Source organism: Carcharhinus amblyrhynchos, chromosome 5 (genome assembly GCF_965287045.1).
Source record: "Carcharhinus amblyrhynchos chromosome 5, sCarAmb.v2.hapA, whole genome shotgun sequence".
Classification (NCBI taxonomy): Eukaryota; Metazoa; Chordata; class Chondrichthyes; order Carcharhiniformes; family Carcharhinidae; genus Carcharhinus; species Carcharhinus amblyrhynchos.
In genome coordinates, this window is record NC_137328.1 from 95,044,292 (window position 1) to 95,067,927 (window position 23,636).

Below are 23,636 nucleotides of genomic sequence, written 5' to 3' on the forward strand. Positions count from 1 at the left end.
AACAAATCTACAGCTGGAATGAGGAAGAGGGCTTTGAAAATGTTTTGTTGCTCTGTCTTTCAAAGTGATTTCCCTGTAGAAGGAAGGAGCTCATCCAACAAAATAAAGGCATATTTCTAACTAATGGATAACTTTGTTTAGAGTTGTGAAAAGACATTATAAGAAGGCCAAGTTTAGAGTCACTTAAATATCTTACCTTTCTGTATGCTGCTATAGCAGATAACACAAACTCGAGCTTCTTTATTTTCCAAATACTGCAGCTTACATTTTTGATTACAACAGGCAGCACAGAACACCTAGAAAAGTGACTGTATTAGTGCCATTGGTAAAACAAATAACACAATAAAAACAAAGAATCACACTCATTTGGCATTTTTAAAACAAAGTTAGTATGTATGGTGGACTCCAAAACAGAAAACTCCATTATTACATTAAAAGTCAATATTCAACTTCAAGTTATGATAGAAAGTGCGCAAAAGGAAATGTGTGAAGATGAGAGCATAGGACTACAGAGAAGATATTTCGGCCATTCATGTCTTCTCCACCATTTGCTAAAATCAGCCCTGTGGTCTTTTCCTGCTCCTTGAGACTGAGCAATCCCTCCACAATTCTACTGGGGTGCCTCCGTGGTATATACATGTACACGGCTGAAGAACAGTAGGTCGCCATTTTAAGAGGGGCACAAGGTGAAATCTGTTCTCTCAGAGGGGTGTTAGTCATTAGAATTCTCTTCCTCAAAGCAATGGAGGTTGGGTCACTGAATTTATTCAAAGAGAAGTTAAGTTAAACAGATTTTTGATAAAAAGGGAGTCAGGCATTATGGATGGCAGACTAGAAAGTGGAGCTGAAAACAAAATAGATTTCAATGAAAACTTTTACAGTTTCACAATCTATCACTGGTTGTGAGAGATAGTGAAAGCTATTTCACCAGATATGGGGGCCTATGTGGAGGCAGCAGGATCAGAGCTAGCAGGAGAGAAGGTCCAGGACTATATGCAGATCTGATATATTCAGCATGTAAAATGCAGCTTACAGATGCAGATGTGACAGGGCAAGACAGCTGGGCAACAAATTTTTCACACAGCTGTTATTTCTTTTCTCCAAGTTAAAGCAGAGGGTTAAACAAGGAAATGCAATTGAGCAAAAATCAATTGATCGATACATTAGGGCAGCACAGTGGCATAGTACTTCGCACTGCTGCCTCACAACACAATGACCTAGGGTTGGGTCACTGTCTGTGTGGAGTTTGCACCTTCTCCCTGTGTCTGCATGGGTTTCCTCTAGGTGCTCTGGTTTCCTCCCATAGTCCAAAGATGTGCAGGTTAGGTTGATTGGCCATGATAAATTGCCCTTTAGTGTCAGGGGGATTAGGAGGGTAAATATGTGGGGTTACATGGATAGGAGCTGGGTGGGATTGTTGTCAGTGCAGACTTGATAGGTCAAATGACCTTTTCTGCATGTAGATTCTATGATTAGTTCTACTCTTCTCTCCACAAATGCTGCCAGACCTGCATATTTCCAGCACTTTGTTTTTAATCTCAGAAATATAATTACTAGCCTAATAATGAGGCAAGACTGGGCATCTCAGTCTCATCGAACACACATCCACTCACTATACCGACTTGGAAATATTTTGCTGTTCCTCACTGCCGCTGGCTTAAAATCCTGGAAAACCCCTCTCAAACAGCACTGTGGTTATACCTACGCCATATGGATTGCAGTGGTTCAAGGTGGCAACTTCAAGGGCAATGAATGCTGGCCTAGCCAATGAATCCTATAACCCCTGAATGTACTTTTAGAAACAGGAAAACTCCAGAATGTTTCTTGGGTTCTGGATAACTACACGTGAAGGAAGATTGTCAGCTGGAGCATCTTGAGCTTCCAACTTTAGAACTTGAGCAACAGCTGACATCACCGCAGTCTATTTGTGGGGCAGACAGCCAAATGGATTCTAGGTCACTCTGCAGTTTGAGTGTGTGAAGGTAGAGACTGGATTACTGCCTGACAAGAAAAGAGGACCTGATCAGTATTCAAATGTGAATATTGGTGCAGGTAATTGTTCTTCTGGGGTTAATGTTGATTTATTAGTCACAAGTAGACTTACATTCACACTGCAATGAAGTTACCACACTCCAGCACCTGTTTGGGTACACTGAGGGAGAATTTAGCACAGCCAATTCACCTAACCTGGTGAGCAGCCAGAAACAAATCCACTACATTATGGGTGGCTCAGCTATACACAGGCAAGGCGAGGAGGAAAGGAAGGATATTGATAAGAACAAAGGGACAAGAGCAGGCCATACAGCCCATCAATTCATTTTGATCATGGCCGATTATCTATTGCAATGCCACTTTCCCCTGCACTGTCTCCACAACCCTTGATGTAATTTTCTCCAGAAACCATTTCTGTCTTAAACATGCTCCATAATTGAGCTTCTACATTCGTCTGGAGTAAAGAATTCCAAAGATTCACCAACTCCAAGTGAAGAAATTCCTCATTTCAATCTTACGTAGTCTGAAATTATTATCCTGAAATGATGTCCCTCTGGCTTTGGACTCACCAGCCAGGGAAACATCTTATCTACATTCAGCCTGTCATTCCTCCTGCAAGAATTTTGTAAGTTTCAATGAGGTCATCCCTCATTCTTTGAAACCACAAACCTAGACTTCTCAATCTCCCCTCACAAGACCATAAAAGCATAGAAATGTTACAGTACAGAAGGCAGTTGTTTGGCCCATCTTGTGCATGCCAACCCAAAGACACCCTGTTCTAACCCCATCTTCTTGCACATGGCCTATTGCCTTGAGTTTATAGCATTTGAGATGTAGATCAAGGTACTTTTTTAAAAAAAAGTTTAGGGTCTCTGACTCCAACACCAACTCAAGCAGCAAATTCCAGGCACCCACCACCCTCTGCATAAAAATGCTTTTCCTCATGTCCCCTCTGGTCCTTCTGCCACTTAGTTTGACCCCTGGTTTTTGAACTCGCTGCCAAGAGAAACAGGCTCCTCCTGTCTACTCTCTCCCTATCCCTCACAATTTGTATATCACAATCATAAGAACATAAGAAATAGGAGCAGGAGTAGGCCATCTGGCCCTTCGAGCCTGCCCCGCCATTCAATAAGATCATGGCTGATCTGTCGTGGCTCAGTTCCACTTTCCCGCCCTCTCCCCATAACCCTTAATCCCCTCTCTTATCAAGAACCCATCAACCCGCTTCTTAAAAATATTTAGCGAGGCAGCCTCCACCACTTCAACGGGCAGAGAATTCCAGAGATTCACCACCCTTTGAGTGAAGAAGTTCCTCCTCAACTCCGTTCTAAACCGCCCCCCCTTTATCTTGAGGCTGTGCCCCCTAGTCCTACTGTCTTTTTTGAGCGGGAAGAGTCTCTCCACCTCTATCCTATCCATCCCATTCATCATCTTATACGTCTCAATGAGATCTCCCCTCATTCTTCTAAACTCTAACAAGTACAAGCCTAGTTTATTCAGCCTCTCCTCATAGCTCAACCCCCTCAACTCCGGTATCAGCCTAATAAACCTCCTCTGCACTCCCTCCAAGGCCAAAATATCCTTGCGCAGGTGCGGCGCCCAAAACTGCACACAGTACTCCAGCTGCGGCCTCACCAATGCCCTATACAGCTGCAGCAAGACCTCCCTACTTTTATATTCAATCCCCCTCGCGATGAAGGCCAGCATCCCATTCGCCTTCCTGACCACCTGCTGCACCTGCAGGCTGGGTTTTTGCGACTCATGCACAAGGACCCCGAGGTCCCTCTGCACCGTCGCCTGCTGCAGTTTTTCGCCACGTAAGTAATAGTCCTTCCTACCATTCTTCCTACCAAAGTGGACCACCTCACACTTGCCAACATTAAATTCCATTTGCCATTTCCTGGCCCATTCGCCCAGCCTATCTAGATCCTTCTGCAGACTCTCCACACCCTCCGCACAATTTGCCTTTCCCCCAATCTTGGTGTCATCAGCAAATTTCGACACCCTACACTCGGTTCCCTCCTCCAGATCATCTATATAAATGTCATGTCACTCAACCCTCTCTGTTCCAAAGAAAACAACCCCAACCTCTCCTCATAGCTACAATTCTCCAGCCCTGGCTACATTCCAGCACCTTTGAAGGGTCATCTAGACTTGAAACATTGCTCTATTCTCTCTCAACAGATGCTGTCAGACCTGAGATTTCCCAACATTTTCTGTTTTTAACATGCCAAGATCTCTCACTTCATCTACCCGTCTTAGTATTTTCCTGTTTATTGTGTATTCTTTCGTGCTGTTTGACCTCATTAAATGCATCACCCCATTTATTAATCTGGTCCATTGCATTCTTTCTTAGATAAGGGGACCAAAAACTCTGTGTAATATTCCAAAGAGATCTCACCAAAGCGCTATATACAGGAGTAGGGGTTCAATAGCGAGGAAATAGACAGGTTTATGCAACCTCAGACATGACTCTTGGATGCTAGTTTGCCTTCCTGGTGTCAGAATCAAGGATGTTACTGAATGGTTGAAGCACATCTTGAGGGAGGAAGGTGAGCAACCAGAGGTCACGGCCCATTTTGGCCCTTTACCCTAAATCTGTGCCCCTAGTCACTGATCCTCCACTAAGGGGAAAGGTTTATTTTTGTCTACTCTAGATATGCCCCTCAATTTTATACATATGTCCCTCCTCAGTCTTCTCTGCTCCAAGGAAATCAGCCCAGTCAATCCAATCTCTCTTCATGGCTAAAACTCTCCAGCCAAGGCAACATCCTGGCAAATCTCTGTTGCACTCTGTCCAATGCTATATCATCCCTTTTATTTTCCAGAATATTCCTGGATTCCACATCTGCATACACCACTGTAGCTGTGGCCTACCCAACATTTGTACAGATCCAACATAAATTCCCTCCTCTGAAACTTGATGCTCAGCTAATAAAGGCAAGTATACCAAATACTTTCTTAACCACTTTATCCGTCCTGCTACCTCAAGGGACCAATGTTCATGAACACCAAGATACCTCCAGTCCTTGGTACTTCCCAGAGTCCTGCCGTTCACCATGAATTCCCTTGCCTTGTTTGTCTTCCCCAAGTATATCATCTCACACTTATCTAGATTGAATTCCATTTGTCACATGATCAGCCCAGCTGACCAGCCTGCCAATATAGTCCAGTAATCTAACGCTACCCTTCTATTTACACTCCACCAATTTTCATATCATCCAAAAAATTACTGATCAACCTTCCTACATTCAAGTCTAAATCATTTATAAAACCATAAACAACAAAGGCCCTAACACAGATTTTTGCAGGACCCATTGGACACAGTCCACCTGACAGAAAAACACCCTTTAAACATCACCCTCTGGTCCCTGCTTCTTAGCTAATTCTGGATTCAATTTGCCAAATTTCCTTAGATGCTAAATACTCTTACCTTCGCTATCAGTCTTTCATGTAGGACCTTGCTGAAGTCCCAAGTAGACTATGTCACAAGCATTGTTCTCATCTACACACCTGGTCACTTCTTTGAAAAATTCAATCAAGTTGGTCAGACACGACCTTCCCCCTTAATAAAACCACGCTAACCGTTTTTGATTAAATCACTGCCTCTCCTAATGCAGATTCATTTGTTTCTCAGAATTGCTTCCAATAGTTTCCTTCCCAATGAGGTTAGACTGACTGGTCTCTTCCTCCATTCTTGAATAACGGTATCACATTGGCCACAGGAGAGGGGGCCCAGCTCTGGCCACAGGACAGGTGCCGAAGGACTCAAGGACAGCTAGAGAGGAGTTTAAAATTATTGCTTGCACCCCTATTTCCTCTCTTGCCTCACTCAACTGGGATACGGTTTGTCTGGTCCTGGAGATTCATCTACTTTTAAGCCTGCCAGACCACTCAGAATCTCCCCTCTTTCTATGTTAATTTATTTAATTGTATCAGAGTCCTTCTCTCTGATTTTTATACCCACGTTGTCTCCCTCATAATGAATATTTTCAGTGTTCACAATAGAACCCTACCTATGTCCTCTGGCTTCACACACAAGTTACTACTGTGGTCCTTATTTGGCCCTATTTTTTCCCTAGTTATCATTTCACCCTTAATGTACTTCTGAAACAACTTAGGATTTTCTTTATTCCACCTGTCAGTAACCTTTCATATCCCCTTTTTGCTCTCCTAATTTCCTTTTTAAGTTCTGCCTTGCACATTTTATACTCGAGGGGTCTGCTACTGTGAGCCCTCGGCGTCTGCCACAAGCCTCCCCTATTCTCTTTATCCAATATTCAATTAACTTGGTTTAATTTGAGGTAATAACAAGGATGGTTGATGAGGGTAGCTTGGTCAATGCAGTCTACATTTATTTTAGCAAGGTTTTTACAACATTGACAAAATAGCAACTCACTTTTGACAGCACCTACTAAACCTGCGACCTCTATCACCTAAAAGGACAAAAGCAGTTGATGCATGGGAACACCACCACTTGCAATTTCCACTCCAATCCCCACATCATCTTGACTTGGAACTTTTTTGGTGTTCCTTCACTGCCATTGGTTCAAAATCCTAGAACATCCTCCCTAACAGCATTGTGGGTGTATCTAAATCACATGGACTGCAGTGGTTCAATAAGGCAGCTCACCATCACCTCAAGGGCAATTAGGGATGGCTAATAAATGCTGGCCTAGCTTGTGACACCCACATCCTATGAAATAATTTTTGAAAGGTTCCACATAGCAGAGGATTTAAAGGCAAGTAGAATCCAAAATCAGCTGAGTAGCTAGGAGCAAAAGATAGTGATCAGCAAGTGTTTATGCGACTAAAAGCAGTTTTCCTTGAGGATCTGCAGTGCTCAAAGTGGCTGTTTTCTATAGGGTCCTGCAAGGCTCAGTGCTGTATCCTTTTCTCTCTGGTATATGTATCACTGATTAGATTTAAATATAGAAGGCATGATTAAAAAGTTTGCAGGTGATTGAAAAATTGGCCATGTAGTTATTAGCAAGGAACAAATCTGTAGACTGCAGGAAGAAAGCAATGGATTTGGCAAGTGGATAGAAAAGGGGCAAAAGGAATTCATTCAGGAGAGGCATGTGATAATACACTTAGGGAGAGTAAGAGACAACTGAATGCACAATAAATGATAGGATATTGAAATGTTAAGAAAAACAGAGACTTGGAATACTTGTCTACAGACCTCTGAAAGCAGGACAGATAGATAAGATGATTCGAATAGCCTAAGAAATACTTTCCTTTGTCGTGATAAAAAATATAAGAACAGAGAGGTTATGCTGCAGTTGCATAAAACCCTCGTTAGACCACAACTAGAAAATGATCGGATCACATTGCAGGGAGGAAGTTATTAAACTAGAGGGGGCACATGAGATTTGCAAGGATATTCCAAGAATGGAGAATTTCAGCCATAAGAATGAATAGGTTGGCGTTGGCTTCTTTGGGCAGGGGAGTCAAAGAGGAGATTTAATTGACATTCATAAAATCTGAGGGGCCTTCATAAAGTGGATAGGAAAGATCTATTTCCATTAACAGAGGGTGAATAATCAGGGGCACAATTTAAAGTAATTCACAGAAGGACTAGAGACGAGTTGTGTAAATTCTTTTCATCTACAGGACAGTGGAGTTCTGGGTCCAAATGCCTGGAAAAGGGTGGTAGAGACAGAAATCTTCATTGCAAAGGTACAAAATATTTGGATATGCAAAGCCCTGTAACCTATAGGGCTACAAACCAAGAGCAGGAAAGTAGCATTAGGCTGCTTAGATCATTTTTGGTTGACATGACCATAATGGACCAAGTCTCCTTCAATGCTATAAAACGTTTAAAAGATTCCAAGAAAGAAGTGAACACAAATCAAATCTCATGAAACTCAAAACGTACTATCATATGGATTGGCAAGACAAACAATTTTCAGGTGAAAACAAAACAACTAGTTGAGAACCATTTTAAATGAACAGGGGGAGAGCAGGAGAATTATTATTACCTAAGAAACAGACCTTATGCCTGTTCTCCCATTCAATATAATCAAGGCCAATATTCTGCCTTAACTCCACTTTCTCGTCGGCTCCCCATATCCCTTGATTCCTTAAGATGCCATAAATCCATCAATCACCATAACAGCGTAAGAAATAAGAATAAGCCATTCAGCTCTTTTCAGCCTGTTCAGCCATTTAATAAGATCTCAGCCTGGAATATGCCCGTTCCAAATATTCGTAACTATGAGTGAAGCAATTTCTCTATTTTAGTCCTAAATGATCACCCCATATCTCCAGATACTGTGCCACATGAGTTTATCCAGCAGGAGGACACAGCCTCGATTTCTTCCCCCTTTTCAGAATCTTATACATTTCAATAACTTCACTTCATTCTTCTAAACTCCGCAGGCTATGAATTGAGCCTATCACTGGACATCCCCCTCATCCCAGGAACCAATCTAGAGTCACTTCATTAACACCTCCAAAGCAATCTTTCCTTAGCTGTAAAGAACAAAACTGCACAGAGTATCCAAGAGTGACATCAATATCACCCTAAACAACTGTAGTAAGCATTCCTTATTCTTGTAATCCAATCCCTTTGCAATAAAAGGCTTACACATGCCACTTGCCTTCAAATTCAATGCTGCACCTGCATGCCAAGTCCCTCTGAAAATCAGCATTTAGAAATTTCACACCTTTTAAATAACATTCTGCTGTTCTATTACTTACTACCAAAGTCTCTCACTTCTCCACTTATACGCCATCTGTCACCTTGCTGCCAGCTCACTTAACCTGTATCTTTCTGCAGCCACCATCTTCCTCACAGCTTACATTCCATCTTAGCATATCAACAAACTTGGATACATTAACTCTTGAAAAAAAGAAAAAAAATCTTGCTATTGCATAAGTTGACACAGAAAACTTACTTTTCCACATGCTCTGCAGTGATGTCTCCTTTTTGTGAAAGTGAATCTAGCTTGGCATTTTGCACAGTTTGGTGCTTCAGAATCTGGTATCCATTGTGGCTGGCTTTGTCCAGGTATTGCCACTTCTTTGATAAACTGTTCAGCGACATCAACACCTTCATCTGCAATTCCTTCATAATCATGTGTAATCGAATCATATGATGGTCCAAATACTTGTGTCCCATCTTCTGTACAAATGCCATAATTCGAAATGGATGGGCTTTGGACTGTTTCAGAAACAGCACCTTTTGATTCGACATACACTGTACACTGATCCAAACCATCAGTTGCATCCTTAGGATTATCAATAACTGAATCATTTAGATTTCTATTTGGTTGAATTCCAACTTGAGAATTGAGTTTGGGTCTCGCACCTCCAAAATTAATTTGATTATTAACTGTAGAGTTGGCTATATGATCAGGGTCAGTGAGGGACAATGACTGACCATCTTTGGTTCTGCCTAGTTTCTGAGTTATCCCAAACAGCACTTCACTTACAGCAGGGTTGACTGAACCATTTTCCATTAGGGATGGAGCGCTCCCAGTATTTAATGTCAGCCTTCCTTTTTCATGCTCAGCTGATTTGGGGGTTTCTTCTTCCCAAGGACCACAACTTATACCAATAGCTACATCATCTTCAGGAAAATTTACAGAACTATCTGTTTTAAGCGAATTAGTTTGGCTAGTAGTGGGCCCCAAAAAGCTTGGCACTGAATGACCTACCATTGAATCTTTTAAGCAATTTGGATCACTTTGTTCCATTAAGAAGGCATCAAGCTCAGAGTCACTAACTAACATATCATTTATATCAAATCCATCTTGATCAATGTCATTAACAAAAGAGAACTCTGCTGTAAATTCTTTGTAAGTCAATCCTGCTTCCACGTCACTTACATTATTCAATACCTCTTCAAGTGGTTTAGCTACTGTTTCTGCATGAGCACCTGAAGATAGCAAAGTACTTTCATGTTGCATCCACTCATTATTTGGATGTGTTTCATCCTTTCCCTCAGACTTCTCTCCATCTTCAAAACATATGGGTTCCTCAGAAGAGCTATCACCATTATACTCCAAATTCTGACTGGTATCATCCACAAAAGGGAGATCTTGATCACATAGTTTGGAGCTCAGTTTAACAGAGTCTTTAATCACACACATGGACAAGTCACAGTCTAACGTTTCATTATAATTTTTTGGAGATTGGCTGACCTGTGAATCCTGCTCTGGGTCCACTGAGTTTATGACGGAGTCTGCTCCAGGAAGTGGAATCAGCAAAGAATCAGCAGATTTAGTAGAGTTATTCATATGACCTGTCTTATTTGCATTTTTTGTTAATGCAGCATTACACGTATATCTTACTTTTAAAAATTCCTTTTCAACCTCTAAACCTGTTTCAGCATCCTCTGACTCACAGGATGTAACAGTGGCTACATTGTTCAAATTTACATTAACAGGCAAACTGTCAGGATGCTCTAGCCTTTTGTTGGTGCAATCATGGCATCCAGTGGTGTTGCCAGAACTGATTTCTTTGGTTTGTTTTGAAACAAATGAAAACTCTTCACTTTGTTCAGACTGAGGCAATTGTTCAACATGTGCTTCTTCCTTTTCAGGCTCATTATCTTTGAACTCATCTAGACTTTTGTGCTCTATTGGATATTCCTGGTTCCTTATTTCTGCATCAAAGTGTCCTGGATGCTGTGACTCAGGGCCTGTGCTATTTTGAAAGGATATATTCAACTCCAATAGGCTTGTAATTCCTAGACTCTCTCCCCCTGGACATACCAATTCTCCAACAGGAATTAATGGAGAAGGCTGGGTAAAATCTATCAGCAGGGAGCCACTGGCCTGGTTCTCACTGGGTTCAATTTCAGCTTCATTATCAACCTCAGGGACATTTGTTTCATGGGTCACACTTTCAGTGTCACTAATTAAGTCACAGATAGGTCCACTCCCTCTGTTATGATTCAACTGCTCAGAATCACCAGATGCTCTGCTATCGACAGTAGACAACAGGTCCAATTCTGTTAGAGTTTTTTGCGATTGTGACAACGTTGAAGTTTCTCTAGGATCAGCAATGCAGGACAATGAATCTGATTCGAGCTGACTATCAGATGCATCAAATGAGAACGTGTTGAGTGTAGTCTGTGAAGTGGATGCAGGCAAATCTGTTAAATATTTGGAGTTTGATTGAAGAGATGGATAGTCTGAAGAGATGGGCTCTCCTAAAGCTGTCTTGCAAAAATCATTTTCATCTTTAAAACAAATCAGGACAAATCCCAAAATTAAAATTCCAAAATTAACAATCAGGAAATTTTCAAAACACGTGAAAGAGTGTACCAAAAATGAACAGCTTAATCGCCTAGGAAAAGAAATCATCATTAATAAATGCACCTACCAAATGCTAAAGAAGTTTTTAAACATGAGTTTAACTTTTAAATAAAAGGTACTACAGAATACATAAATTAAGTGAAATGAATTGTGTAGTTAAGGACATGGTCGTGCATACTCGGACAAATCTAACGTAGTGCTGCTCAACAACCAGTATCAGGACTGGATGGGTGCTGTGTGGTGGCAAGGGGAAGAATTGCACAGTGCTTTGAAAAGACACATCTCATTAAGAAAGATGCTGGGTTGAGGTCAAACACTTCCTTACAAAGGGGTTCGGAGAAATGAGCATTAGGAAAATAGAAGCATCCAATTTCAGCCTTCATAGACGGTCATCATTTTCACACACTTTTCAGCCATTATCCACAGGGCAGAAGATTCCTGTTTAACTACAGGAAAGCTCAGGCACATCAGGTTGAGTCCAGTAAAGAATAATGGAACGGAAGCAGAAACTTGATGACTAATAGAATCCAAAATTAAATGAGATCAAGCAATGATAAGCTTTATGCTGCACAAGGTCTATGCAGTACCTGGTCTGGGCGAATTTAACCATACCCACAAACAACATCACAAATTTCATCCTTTAGCACAAACAATCTTAAAATTTGCAGGCAATATCACAGAGGAAAAACTTCCAAATTGTTGCACAACAGTTTGGTCATCCCACCCAAGTTCTTAACCTCTGCAACATTACTGCAAGGAATCATCAAAATAAATGCCAAGCAGTAACACTGAGGAAAACGGAAAAATTCAAAGTCACATTCTCAGAACTTTTCTCAAAGCATCAGGTTAGTTTAGGGCCCCAAAACAGTGTGCACACTCAATAAGAGGGGAAAATAAATGTCTGAAAAGAAAAATACAACCAACCTGGATTTTGCTCAAATTCATCAAGTAATTTGTCCAAGTCACAAACTGCTGACTTAAAGTAGCTGTCCATTCTGGGTACTTATAATTCAAGTATTAAGCCTTTGTGCTCCTGTAAGAATGAACAGAGTAGCATTTTTGATAAAGGATTGTTCTTTTCTTGGTCATGGTTAAGTTTTTAAGTAATTAAATGTTGCATTTCATACATGACAACAGTAAACACTTGAAAAATATTTCATTGGCTGTAAACCGTTTTGGGACACCTGTGGTTGTTATACGTTCTGTATAAATGCAAGTCTTTGCTTTTGTTTCCTCTGCTTTACCATCATACACAGGTCATATTAACAGGCCTACATAAGTATGCAAGTGAAAAGGTAACTCAAAAGTAATAGACTTTTTAAAAAACTGGAAAAAGAATCAGGACAACATGTAATTTTTGTACATTTGTCACATCCACAATTTCACAAAATTAAAAGCCGACCAAAAAGTAGGAAAAAGGACAATAGAAATGCTTAACCAAACGCCCCACCAATAACAAAGGGTCATCAGACTCGAAACATTAGCTTTGTTCTCTCTCCACAGATGCTGTCAGACCTGCTGAGATTTTACAGCATTTTCTGTTTTTGCCCCGTCGCTGATCTGTGCTGATTATTCAAATGAATTTTGTTACTGACAAGATTAATCAGAATTTACCTGAAAAAATTCAAAATGAAGCAAAAAAGTGGGACTTTAAAAACATTAGTGAAATAATCCAAAACCTGATAAACAAGTAAAATTATTTAAAAACTGCCACTGCTGGACAGTAGGGAAGGGTAAATCAAGGATGAACAATTTATAAACCTACAAACTATAAAACAAGCAAATAATAAACGGAAGAAACTTTAAATTACATTGTTAATATTTGGAAAATGGAGAAAAAATGTCCATTTTCTCAAAGGCTGAAACATGAAACGAACAAAACCAATAGCCTACATAAAAATTCTCTCTCTAGGGAGAGATTAGGGCCTCTTAAGGATCAATAAGGTCACCTATGTCCGGATCCACAAGAGATGGATGCGATCCTAAATGAATATTTCTCATCAGTATTCACTATTGAGAAAAGCATGGATGGAACTTGGGGAAATAAATAGTGATGTCTTGAGGTGCGTACATATTGCAGAAAATGTGGTGCTGGAAGTCTTAAAGTGCATCAAGGTAAATAATTCCCCAGGACCTGAAGGAACATGGGAGGACATTATGAGAGGCTAGGGAGGAAATTGCAGGTCCCCTAGCAGAGATATTTGAATCATTGATAGTCACAAGTGAGGAGCCCTAAGATTGGATGTGGCAAACATTTGTTTAAAAAGGGCTGCAGGGAAAAGCCTAGGAACTACAGGCCGGTGAGCCTCACTCCATTTGTGGGTAAGTTGTTAGAAGGTATTTTGAGAGACAGGATCGACAGGCATTTAAAGATGCAAGGACTGATTAGGGACAATCAGCTTGGCTTTGTCAATGGAAAAATCATGTCTCACAAATTTTTTGAAGGGGTAACCAAGAAGGTAGATGAGGACAATGCAGTTGATGTTGTCTACATGGACTTTATCAAGGCCTTTGATAACGAACCGCATGGTAGGCTGTTGCATAAGGTTAAATCTCATGGGATCCAGGGTGAGGTAGCTAAATGGATACAAAATTGGCTTGATGACAGAAGTCAGAGGATGGTTGTAGGTGGTTGTTTTTCCAAACCAGCCCCATGACCAGCAGTGTGCTTCAGGAATCAATGCTCAGTGCACTGTTACTTGTCATTTAAATTAATGATTTGGATGAGAGTATAGGAGACATGGTTAGTAAGTTTGCAGATGATACTAAGATTGGTGGCATAATGGACAGTGAAGGTGGTAAACTGGAATTGCAACGGGATCTTGATCAATTGGGCCAGTGGGCTGACGAATGGCACATGGAGTTTAATTTAGATAAATGCGAGGTGATGCATTTTGGTAGAACAAACAAGGGCAGGACTTACTCAGCTAAAGGTAAGGCTTGGGGAAGTATTTTCTTTCCCAACCAAATAAACAAAATCAAATTAATTTAGGGACAACTCAAGAGGAGCAACTGCTTAAAAGGAAGGGAACTGCCTAAAACAAAAGACAAAACAGAAAGGAAACTTAAAACATTAAATTAAAATGTGATTAAACGGGTCAATAATACACCCCAGTCCCTCTGGTGCCCAACAGGCATTGAAGGCATCAACTGTGCCCTTGGACAGGTATAGAACAAAGAGATCTAGGGGCACATGTTCATAGTTCCTTGAAAGTAGAGTCACAAGTGGACAGAGTGGTGGTGAAGGCATTCAGCATGCTTGGTTTAATTGGTCAGAACATTGAATACAGGAGTTGGGATGTTTTGTTGAAGTTGTACAAGGCATTGTTAAGGCCACAATTGGAATACTATGTACAGTTCTGGTCACCCTATTATAGGAAGGATATCATTAAACTAGAAAGAGTACAGAAAGAAAATTAGGATGCTACTAGGACTTAGTAGTCTGAGTTATAAGGACAGGCTGATAGACTGGGACTTTTTCCTCTGGAGTGTAGGAGGCTGAGGGGTGATCTTACAGAGGTCCATAAAATAATGAGGGGCATAGATCAACTAGATAATCAATACCTTTTCCCAGAGGTAGGGAAGTTTAAAACTGAAGGGCATAGGTTTAATGTGAGATACACAAAAGGGTCCAGAGGGACAATTTTTCACACAGAGGGTGCTGAGTGTCTGGAACAAGCTGCCAGAGGTAGTAGGAGAGGCGAGTACAATTTTGGCTTTTAAAAAGCATTTAGATAGTTACACAAGTCAAATGGGTATTGAGGGATATGGGCCAAATGCGGGCAATTGGTTCTAGCTTAAAAAAGAGCAGCATAGACACATTGGGCCAAAGGGCCTGTTTCCATGCTGTAAACCTCCATGACGCTAAGCAGAAGTAGGCCATTCAGCCCTTTGCAACTGCTCCACCATTCATTTTGAACATGGCTAATCAGTGAATTCAATATCCTGATCCCACCTTCCCCTCCATATCTCTTGATCCCTTGAGCCCCTAGAGCTATATTTAATTTCTTCTCAAAATGAGACTATATTTTGGTCTCAACTACTTTCTGTGGTAGTGAATTCCACACATTCACCATCCTCTGATGCTGGAAAATGGGATTAGGATATATGTTTGATGCCTGGCACATACAGAGACTCTTATTGTGTTGTAGAACTCTTGACTATACAAGGCAAACTATTGTGTTTTGACCTGGAATAACATTCATTTTGCAGTCATTTAGGGCCCCTATTTCTACTGGGTAAACCTATCAGCGGACACACTCGTGATCCGATGCAATTACTGCCTTTGTTTCTCCCAAGGCTCTAAATAGGAAAAGAAGATAGGAGAAATACTAGGACACTGAATACTGAAATTTATGGACTCTCTCATTCTCCATTTCAAACTGATCCCCACAGCGACATAAGAGTTATATTGCAGTGCTTCTAGATACAATTCAAGATGTTCATGCAAAACAAAAGTCAGAAAATAGTTACACTGTGGGGTAGTGTTTACAGTTTAAGGAAACATGAATAACAATACTGAACAGAAACTTGCTGCAGGGCAGAAAATAAAACATAAAGTTTATTGGTCACAAGTAAGGCTTACATTAACACTACAATGAAGTTATTGAGAAATTCCCCTAGTCGCTACAGACCAGCGTTCAGATCAAAGTACCTAACCAGCACGTCTTTCAGAATGTGGGAGGTAACTGGAGCACCCGGAGGAAACCCACACAGGCACGGGAAGAACATGCAACCTCCACACAGTCAGTGACCCAAGCCAGGAATCAAACCCACATCCCTGGCTCTGTGAAGCACCCGAGCACAAATCTCCACCCTAACTCCAATGTAAATTGATAACAGTTAAATATCTCAAAAGTACACCTCCAATAAACCGAGTTAGAACCCTGCCAAACCCACCAACTGTGATAAAGCACCAACCCCCCTTTCAACAGGGATCAAAATTAAAGCAGAGACGATGTAGGAGACAAAAGGCCAGGTTTTCTCTCCTTCACTACCCCTGCGGGCCCCTGTGTGGAGTTCAGGAAAAGCAGGATGAGCTACACCCAACTGCACCTATAACCAGGAGAATGAGGAGGAGGAGGGAGAGGAGGAGGAAAAAGAGGGAGGGGGGCAGCTGTTGGGGGGGGGAGTGGGAAGGTCAGAGAGAATGGATCCGCCTGCCGGCCTGCCCCGGGAGGACGGTGGTCGGGGGGGCCACTTCTATCCGGGGTTGCGCCAAGGAAAGGCCGGAGAGCCCACTTAATCCCCTGCCTCCCGAAGCAGAGACGGTAAACCGGAGCCCGGTTAAGTTCGCTGCCGTTACCACGCTTGGCTCCGGCAGGGCGAGACCTGAGGACGGGACCGACCGACCGACCACACTCACTCACCATGTCCGAGCTTCAGCTCCTTCCAACCGCGGCGAAACACCCCGCCCCCAACGAGCTCGGCACAGTGCGCGTGCGCAGCAGCAGCACCAGCTGACCTCTCCTGCTGAGGTCAGGGGTAACCATGGAAACCGGGCGTGGCCACAGCCCCAGTCAGGCTCAGCCCAAACTCCCCACTGCCCTGCTGAGCTCAAGCCCAGCTGTGGGGATGTCGGTGTTGGACTGGGGTAAACACAGGCGGCCTTCATGATACACGACAGCGCACAGTCGCTGAACAGAGTCTGATAGCCAAGTTCTGCATACATGAGGACGGCCTCAACTGGGAAATGCGTTCATGTCTCACTATTTGTAACCCTCACGACTCGCCTGGGCGTGCAACATCTCACTTACTGTCCTGTCTGGAAACGATACACACCTCTTTAACCTATGCTTAATGCTACCTCCACTCACACTGTGCTATTTGTCCTGACGGTTTGCTCCTCTACGGCAGCTACATTTGTGACCAGGTGTCTCTGGAGAGGGACCATGCAATGTCAATGGATGCAGTTGACGCCTTCTGTGCACACAAGCCAAGCACCAGCTCTTCCTCCTAAAGCTGGGGTTGCTAAAAGAGGAGGCACCTCAAGGGTTAACACAGTAACCTGGTGTTGTGAGACTTCATAAAGTCCAATAGGTTTATTTGGTAGCAAAAGCCATTAGCTTTCAGAGCGCTGCTCATTATCTACAGAATAATGATCGGAACGCAATTATTTACAGCTAATCAAACATACAGACGTGAGTGGAGAGAGCATTAAGCACAGGTTGAAGAGATATGCATCATCTCCAGACAGGACAGTTAGTGAGATTTTGCAAGTCCAGGCAAGTAATGGGGGTTATAGATAGTGTGACAAGTATTCTCCAAGATGGCATTCATAACACACGACAACGCAGAGTTGCTGAGCAGAGACTGATACCCAAGTTCCGCACATATGAGGATGGCCTCAACCGGGATCTTAAATTCACATCACACTATCTGTCGTGGGGACCCCACTTCTTGCCTTCAAACAATTGCACAACCTCAGACCATTCTCCTTCAGGAGAACAGAGACCATGACACCACAATCCTGCCACAGCAACCTCTGCAAGACATACTGGATCATCGACACAGATGCCATCATCTCACATGAGAACACCATCCATCAGGTACACGGTACATACCCTTGCAACTCGGCCAACGTTGTCTACCCTATACACTGCAGAAAAGGATGTCCCGAGGCATGGTACATTAGGGAGAACATGCAGACAGTACGACAACGGATGAACACCGCTCGACAATCAGCAGACAAAAGTGTTCTCTTCCTGTTGGGGAACACTTCAGCGGTTATGGGCATTCAGCCTCTGATCTCCAGGTAAGCGTTCTCTAAGGTGGCCTTCACAACACATGACAGCGCAAAGACACTGAGCAGAGACTGATAGCCAAGATCCGCACGCACGAGGACAGCCTCAACTGGGATCTTGAGTTCATGTCACACTATCTGTAACCCCCACGACTTGCCTGGACTTGCAAAATCTCACTAACTTTCCTGTCTGCAGACAATACACATCTCTTTAACCTGTACTTAACCCACCACTCACATTATCTATTACCTTTAAGACTTTTATTATCTGTAAAAACTCACATTCCAATCACTATTTTGTAAATTGAGTTTGTGTCTTTATATGCCCTGTTTGTGAATAGAACTCCCACTCACCCGACGAAGGGGCAACGCTCCAAAAGCTAGTGACTTTAGCTACCAAATAAACCTGTTGGACTTTAACCTGGTGTTGTGAGACTTCTTACTATGTTTACCCAGTTCAATGCCAGCATCTCCACATCATAACTCAAGGGTTAAACAGGCCATAGTGAAACTTGGGTGGTACAATGGTTAGCACTGCCTCAGTGGCAGGGGCCCAGATTCAATTCCCAGTTTGGATACTGTGTGGAGTTTGCACATTCTGTCTGTGTCTGTGCGGGTTTCCTCCCACACTCAAAGATGTGCTGGTTAGGTGCATTGGCCATGCTAAATTCTTCCTCAATGTACCCAAACAGGCGCCAGACTGTGGCATCTAAGAGATTTTCACAGTAACTTCATTGCAGTGTTAATGTACGGCTACTTATGACACTAATAAATTCACTTAAACACCTTATAAAAGCAAAATACTGCAGCAGCTGGGAATCTGAAGTAGAAACAGAAAATGTTGGATAAATGCAATGTCTGGCAACATCTGTAGATGCAGTGTGAAGAAAAACAAATGATCCCCATCTACAGAATCTTCTTGCTGCTGGCAGTGGGGTTCAGGGCTGCTACCCTCATATACCATTCCCTGTGCAAACAGATTCAGATGGAAGGTTGCCAACATCCCAGAATTGGCCTGGAATTTCCAGCAATTGAAGCCAAGTTCACTGCTGCGAGCAACGCTAGAGATAAACCATAGAAATGTGTTACTTGCATTTTCTTGGAACAGATGTTCATCCGTTATTCACAAAAAAAATTAGAACTGGGAAACACGGTTGTTTAACTGAGGTAAGAATTGGGGAATGAAGTGCCTTTTTCACTTTCCAATTGAAACTGAAATTGGGAGTTGATGGTACATAGGCAGAGGATGGATGTGGCACCAACCAAAGATGAGAATGTGAGCACAAAATAGTTTGTCATTTCATGAAACCTCCATGAATGTATTCAACCAGCGTTGGTAACCCAACAATAAATCACGTCCAATTCAGGTCATTTATATACAGTACATCAAATAGGATAGTGATCTTAGTACTGATCTTTGCAGAAGCAGCACTACATACCACAAGGAACTACAAAAGGTCGTGAACATAGCCCAATCCATCACACAAACTAGCCTCCCATTCATTGACTCTGTCTGCACTTCCCGCTGCCTCAGCAAAGCAACCAGCATAATTAAGGACCTCACACATCCCAGACATTCTCTCTTCCACCTTCTTCCATCGGGATAAAGAAATAAAAGTCTGAGCTCACATACCAACCAACTCCAGAACAGCTTCTTCCCTGCTGCTGTCAGACTTTTGAATGGACTTATCTTGCATTAAGTGATCTTTCTTTACACCTTAGCTATGACTGTGACACTACATTCTGCACTCTTTCATCTTCTCTATGAATGGTATGCTTTGTATAGCATGCAAGAAACAATATTTTTCACTATGTTAATACATTTGACAATAATAAATCAAATCAAATATACCTAATGTGAATGATTGTTCAATTTGATTCTCTGTATTCTGCTCCTTGGCCGATTTCCTCTTTAATCCCGTAGGACTGGATTTTACACAATAAGCCTTATTACATGATAAAAGCACATTACTGCGGATGCTGGAATCTGAAACCAAAAGAGAAAGTGCTGGAAAATCTCAGCAGGTCTGGCAGCATCAGTAAGGAGAGAAAAAAGAAAAAAGTTGAGTCCAGGTGACCCTTTGTCAAAGCTCTCACGAAGGGTCATCTGGACTCGAGATGTCATCTCTTTTTTCTCTCCTCACTGATGCTACCAGACCTGCTGAGATTTTACAGTACTTTCTCTTTTGGTTTCAGATTCCAGCGCCTGCAGGAATTTACTTTTATCCACTGTTTAACTCACTGCCATCTCTCTTCCAGGAATGCTTAGCCTGAAGAAGTACTGCTCTTCTCTCTGACAGGATTTTCATTTGTCTCTCCCCCACCCCACCTCCCCTTCCCCTGCCCTGCCTCACCTCAATCCATCATCACTGCTTTCCATTTCTCTGTGTGTTGGATAGCTTTGACAAAGGGTCATCTGGACTCAAAACATCAGCTCTTTTTTCTGTCCTTACAGATGCTGTCATGATGTGGAGATGCCAGTGTTGGACTGTTGTAAACACAGCAAGAACTCTCACAACACCAGGTTAAAGTCCAACCAGCTGGACTTTAACCTGGTGTTGAGAGACTTCTTACTGTGCTTACAGATGCTCAGTAAAAAGTTTGACAACACGAGATTTTAGTCCAACCGATTTATTTGATAATAGACTCACAAGCTTTCGAGGTTTCCCTCTTCGTCAGGTGAATGGAGAGTTCTGGCCTCAGACAGAGCATATAAAGCACAGACAGTTTAGAGATTACTGATTAGAATGCGAATTACAGATGCTGCCAAGACCTGCTGAGATTTTCCAGCATTTTCACTTTTGGTTAAGTCATTAACCAAACATGACCCATTATCAATTGCTTCTTAAAAGTCCATGTATGTGTCACGTACGTTATTCATTAACTGTCTCTTATTTTATTGATAAGTCCTATCAGATTTGTCAGACATGATTTGCATCAAACAAATTTACATTACTTTACATATATTAACTGATGTTATTTCAAGTGACCATTAATTTTACCTAGATTTTCTCTCGCAGTTTCCTCACCATTAACAAACTTATAGTGACTTGACTTAGCTCCTTTGGGAAATATGTATCTTCAAAATCCAGCTCAAGGTTTATTATACTATTTTGGGGTGAACCAATTACCAAGGTTGATTATATAACACTGACATTCAGACCAGCAAAAAATCAGGTGATTAACACATTGGCTAACCTTCAATAACAGAACAGGAATGTCAAACTCCATATTCCTTAAACAGGAGTAAATAGCTTCAACGAACACTTTACTCATCTGTTTGTTGCAATTTTTTCCACTCAAAGGCACTGGCTCCTTATGGTAAAATTTAGGTCATTTTTGCAGTGTCATTCTTGCACACTTGCACCATCTTATGGCAATTATGTATCAATGTTTCAAAACAATTTTAAACATTTAGCCTGTCATTGTATCTCAATGATGGATTCTTGCAATAAATAAAAACTGAAAGTGACTCTTAAATGAAGAGTCATTTGGACTCAAAACATCAATTCTGTTTCTCTCAGCCCAGGTGGCGCAAGACCTACTGTGTTTTTCCAGGATTTTTGGTTTTTATTCCATATTTCCAGCATCTGCAGTATTTTGCTTATTTATGGATTCTTGGGATATTTCTCAGGTGATGGTGAAGGCATTGCTTGAGCTGCTGCAGCATGCTTGCATAGACAAGAGAAAAAGCCTTGCATATAGCAGAATGAATACCTTCTATAACTTGACAGTCCTGAGGTACTTCACTGAGTAGAAGGGGATCAGCAACTTAGCCTTTGCAGTACGGTCAGAGAACACCAAAAGATTGATCAAAAACAGCCCAGTTCAGAAATTTTCAAAAGGGGTAGGAGATGGAGGTAAAAGGAGGTTTGATGGGCAGTTCCAGGAAGTAGGGCAATTTTGCTTAAAGCTAGTCGCCAAAGAAGAAATGGAGATGGTAGCTGGAGGGGCATGCATATTCAGGAAATCAGCCAGATGACTGGAGATCAAAAGAATAAGATTGTAGAGGTAGGATGGAGAAAGTCCATCTAAGAATTTATAGGCAAGAACAATTACTTTAAATTCAAAGCATTAGGTAATGGAGTATCAGTACACGTTAGTAAGGCAAGGTCACGGATGAGTCTGACTTCATGTGAAAACAGATGCAAGTGATAATTTGAACAATTTGGAATTTATGGAGGTGGATGTTAAGTGGCTGGAATTAGGGAGTAAAAACAGGTGAGGGTAATATGAAGGTTGACAAAGTTGCAGAACTGGAATTAGCAGTGAAATAAAAAACACAAATACAGAACTGCTAGAAGCAAGGTGACGAAAAAACTTTTCTTTAACTTAAACTTCTGCCTCTGACAGCAGAATTTGTTGAACATCACAAACCATCTAAATTTCAAGACGCACAGGTAACATTTTCACAAAAAACTAGCTAGAATACAAGATCCCTTTTGTGGTAATTTACAAATTCAAGTTTTATCATATTCAAAGAAAAGTACATGATGTGGAGATGTTGACATTGAACTGGGGTGGGCACAGTAAGAAGTCTCACAATACCAGGTTAAAGTCCAACAGCTTTATTTGGTAGCATGAGCTTTTGGAGCACTGCTACTTCATCAGGTGAGTGTTTTTTAAAGAAAAGTACAGCACAGGAACAGGCTCTTCAACCAAGGAAACCAGTGCCAATCACGATGCCCTAACTAAACTTAAAAAAAAACCCTGCCCTTTGTTGATCCATATTCCTCTACTCCTTCCCTATTCATGTACCCATTCAGATGCCTCTTAAATGTTACTGATGTGCCTGCTTCCACTTCTCTGGCAGCAAGTTCCAGGCACCCACCACTGTGTGAAAAACTTTCCCACCCATCTCCCTGAAACCTTTTCCCTCACCTTGAACCTGTGTCCCCTTGTAACTGACACTTCCACCATGGGAAAAAGGCCTTTGACTATCTACCCCATCTATGCCTCATAATTTTGTAGACCTCTATCAGGTCTCCCCTCAGCCTCCATCTTTCCAGAGAAAATAATCATAGTTTATTCAACCTCTCCTCATAGCCAATGCCTTCGAGACCAGGCAACATCCTGGTGAACCTTCTTTGCACTCTCGCCAAAGCTTCCACTTCCTAAGAAATCTTGAGGAAAGGAATTAAAAAGAATCTAAAAAACATGTTTGTTCAGGTTTGTTCCGTGTGTTTAATCCGTCACTTCAAAATGTGTTTGCATTGTTAATGTAGGAGAAAGGTCTTTGAGGCAGTAGAACACAGAACAGCGCAGTACAGGCCCTTCGACCCTCGATGTTGCGCCGACCAGTGGAACCAATCTAATGACCCTCTAACCTAAACTATTCCAATGTTACCCTTATGCCTATCCACTAACCATTTGAACGCCCTTAAAGTTGGCAAGTCCACAACTGCTGCAGGCAGGGAATTCCGTGCCCTTACTACCCTCTGAGTAAAGAACCTACCTCTGACATCTGTCCTATAATTACCACCCCTTAATTTGAAGCTATGTCCCCTCGTGTTAGCCGTCACCATCTGAGGAAAAAGGCTCTCACTATCCACCCTATCTAACCCTCTGATCATCTTGATGCCTCAATTAGATCACCTCTCAACCTCCTTCTTTCTAAAGAAAACAACCTCAAG

The 23,636-nt window shown here is 41.9% G+C and overlaps 1 protein-coding gene across 4 annotated transcripts in view; it reads right to left on the reverse strand.

Moving 5' to 3' along the window:
* Positions 1–16,682, reverse strand: part of LOC145343190 (zinc finger FYVE domain-containing protein 16-like) — a 75,597-nt gene extending 58,915 nt beyond the window's left edge. For all 4 annotated transcript variants that reach the window (XM_080189213.1, XM_080189212.1, XM_080189211.1 and 1 more), the window contains exons 1-4: positions 16,631–16,682; positions 12,186–12,294; positions 8,895–11,185; positions 197–296 (exon numbers count right to left, since the gene is read on the reverse strand). In XM_080189213.1, coding sequence (XP_080045339.1) covers positions 197–296; positions 8,895–11,185; positions 12,186–12,255 — 2,461 coding nt within the window. In that variant the 5' untranslated portion in view covers positions 12,256–12,294; positions 16,631–16,682. The remainder of the gene's footprint in view (positions 1–196; positions 297–8,894; positions 11,186–12,185; positions 12,295–16,630) is intronic.
* Between the last annotated feature and the right edge of the window lie 6,954 nt (positions 16,683–23,636).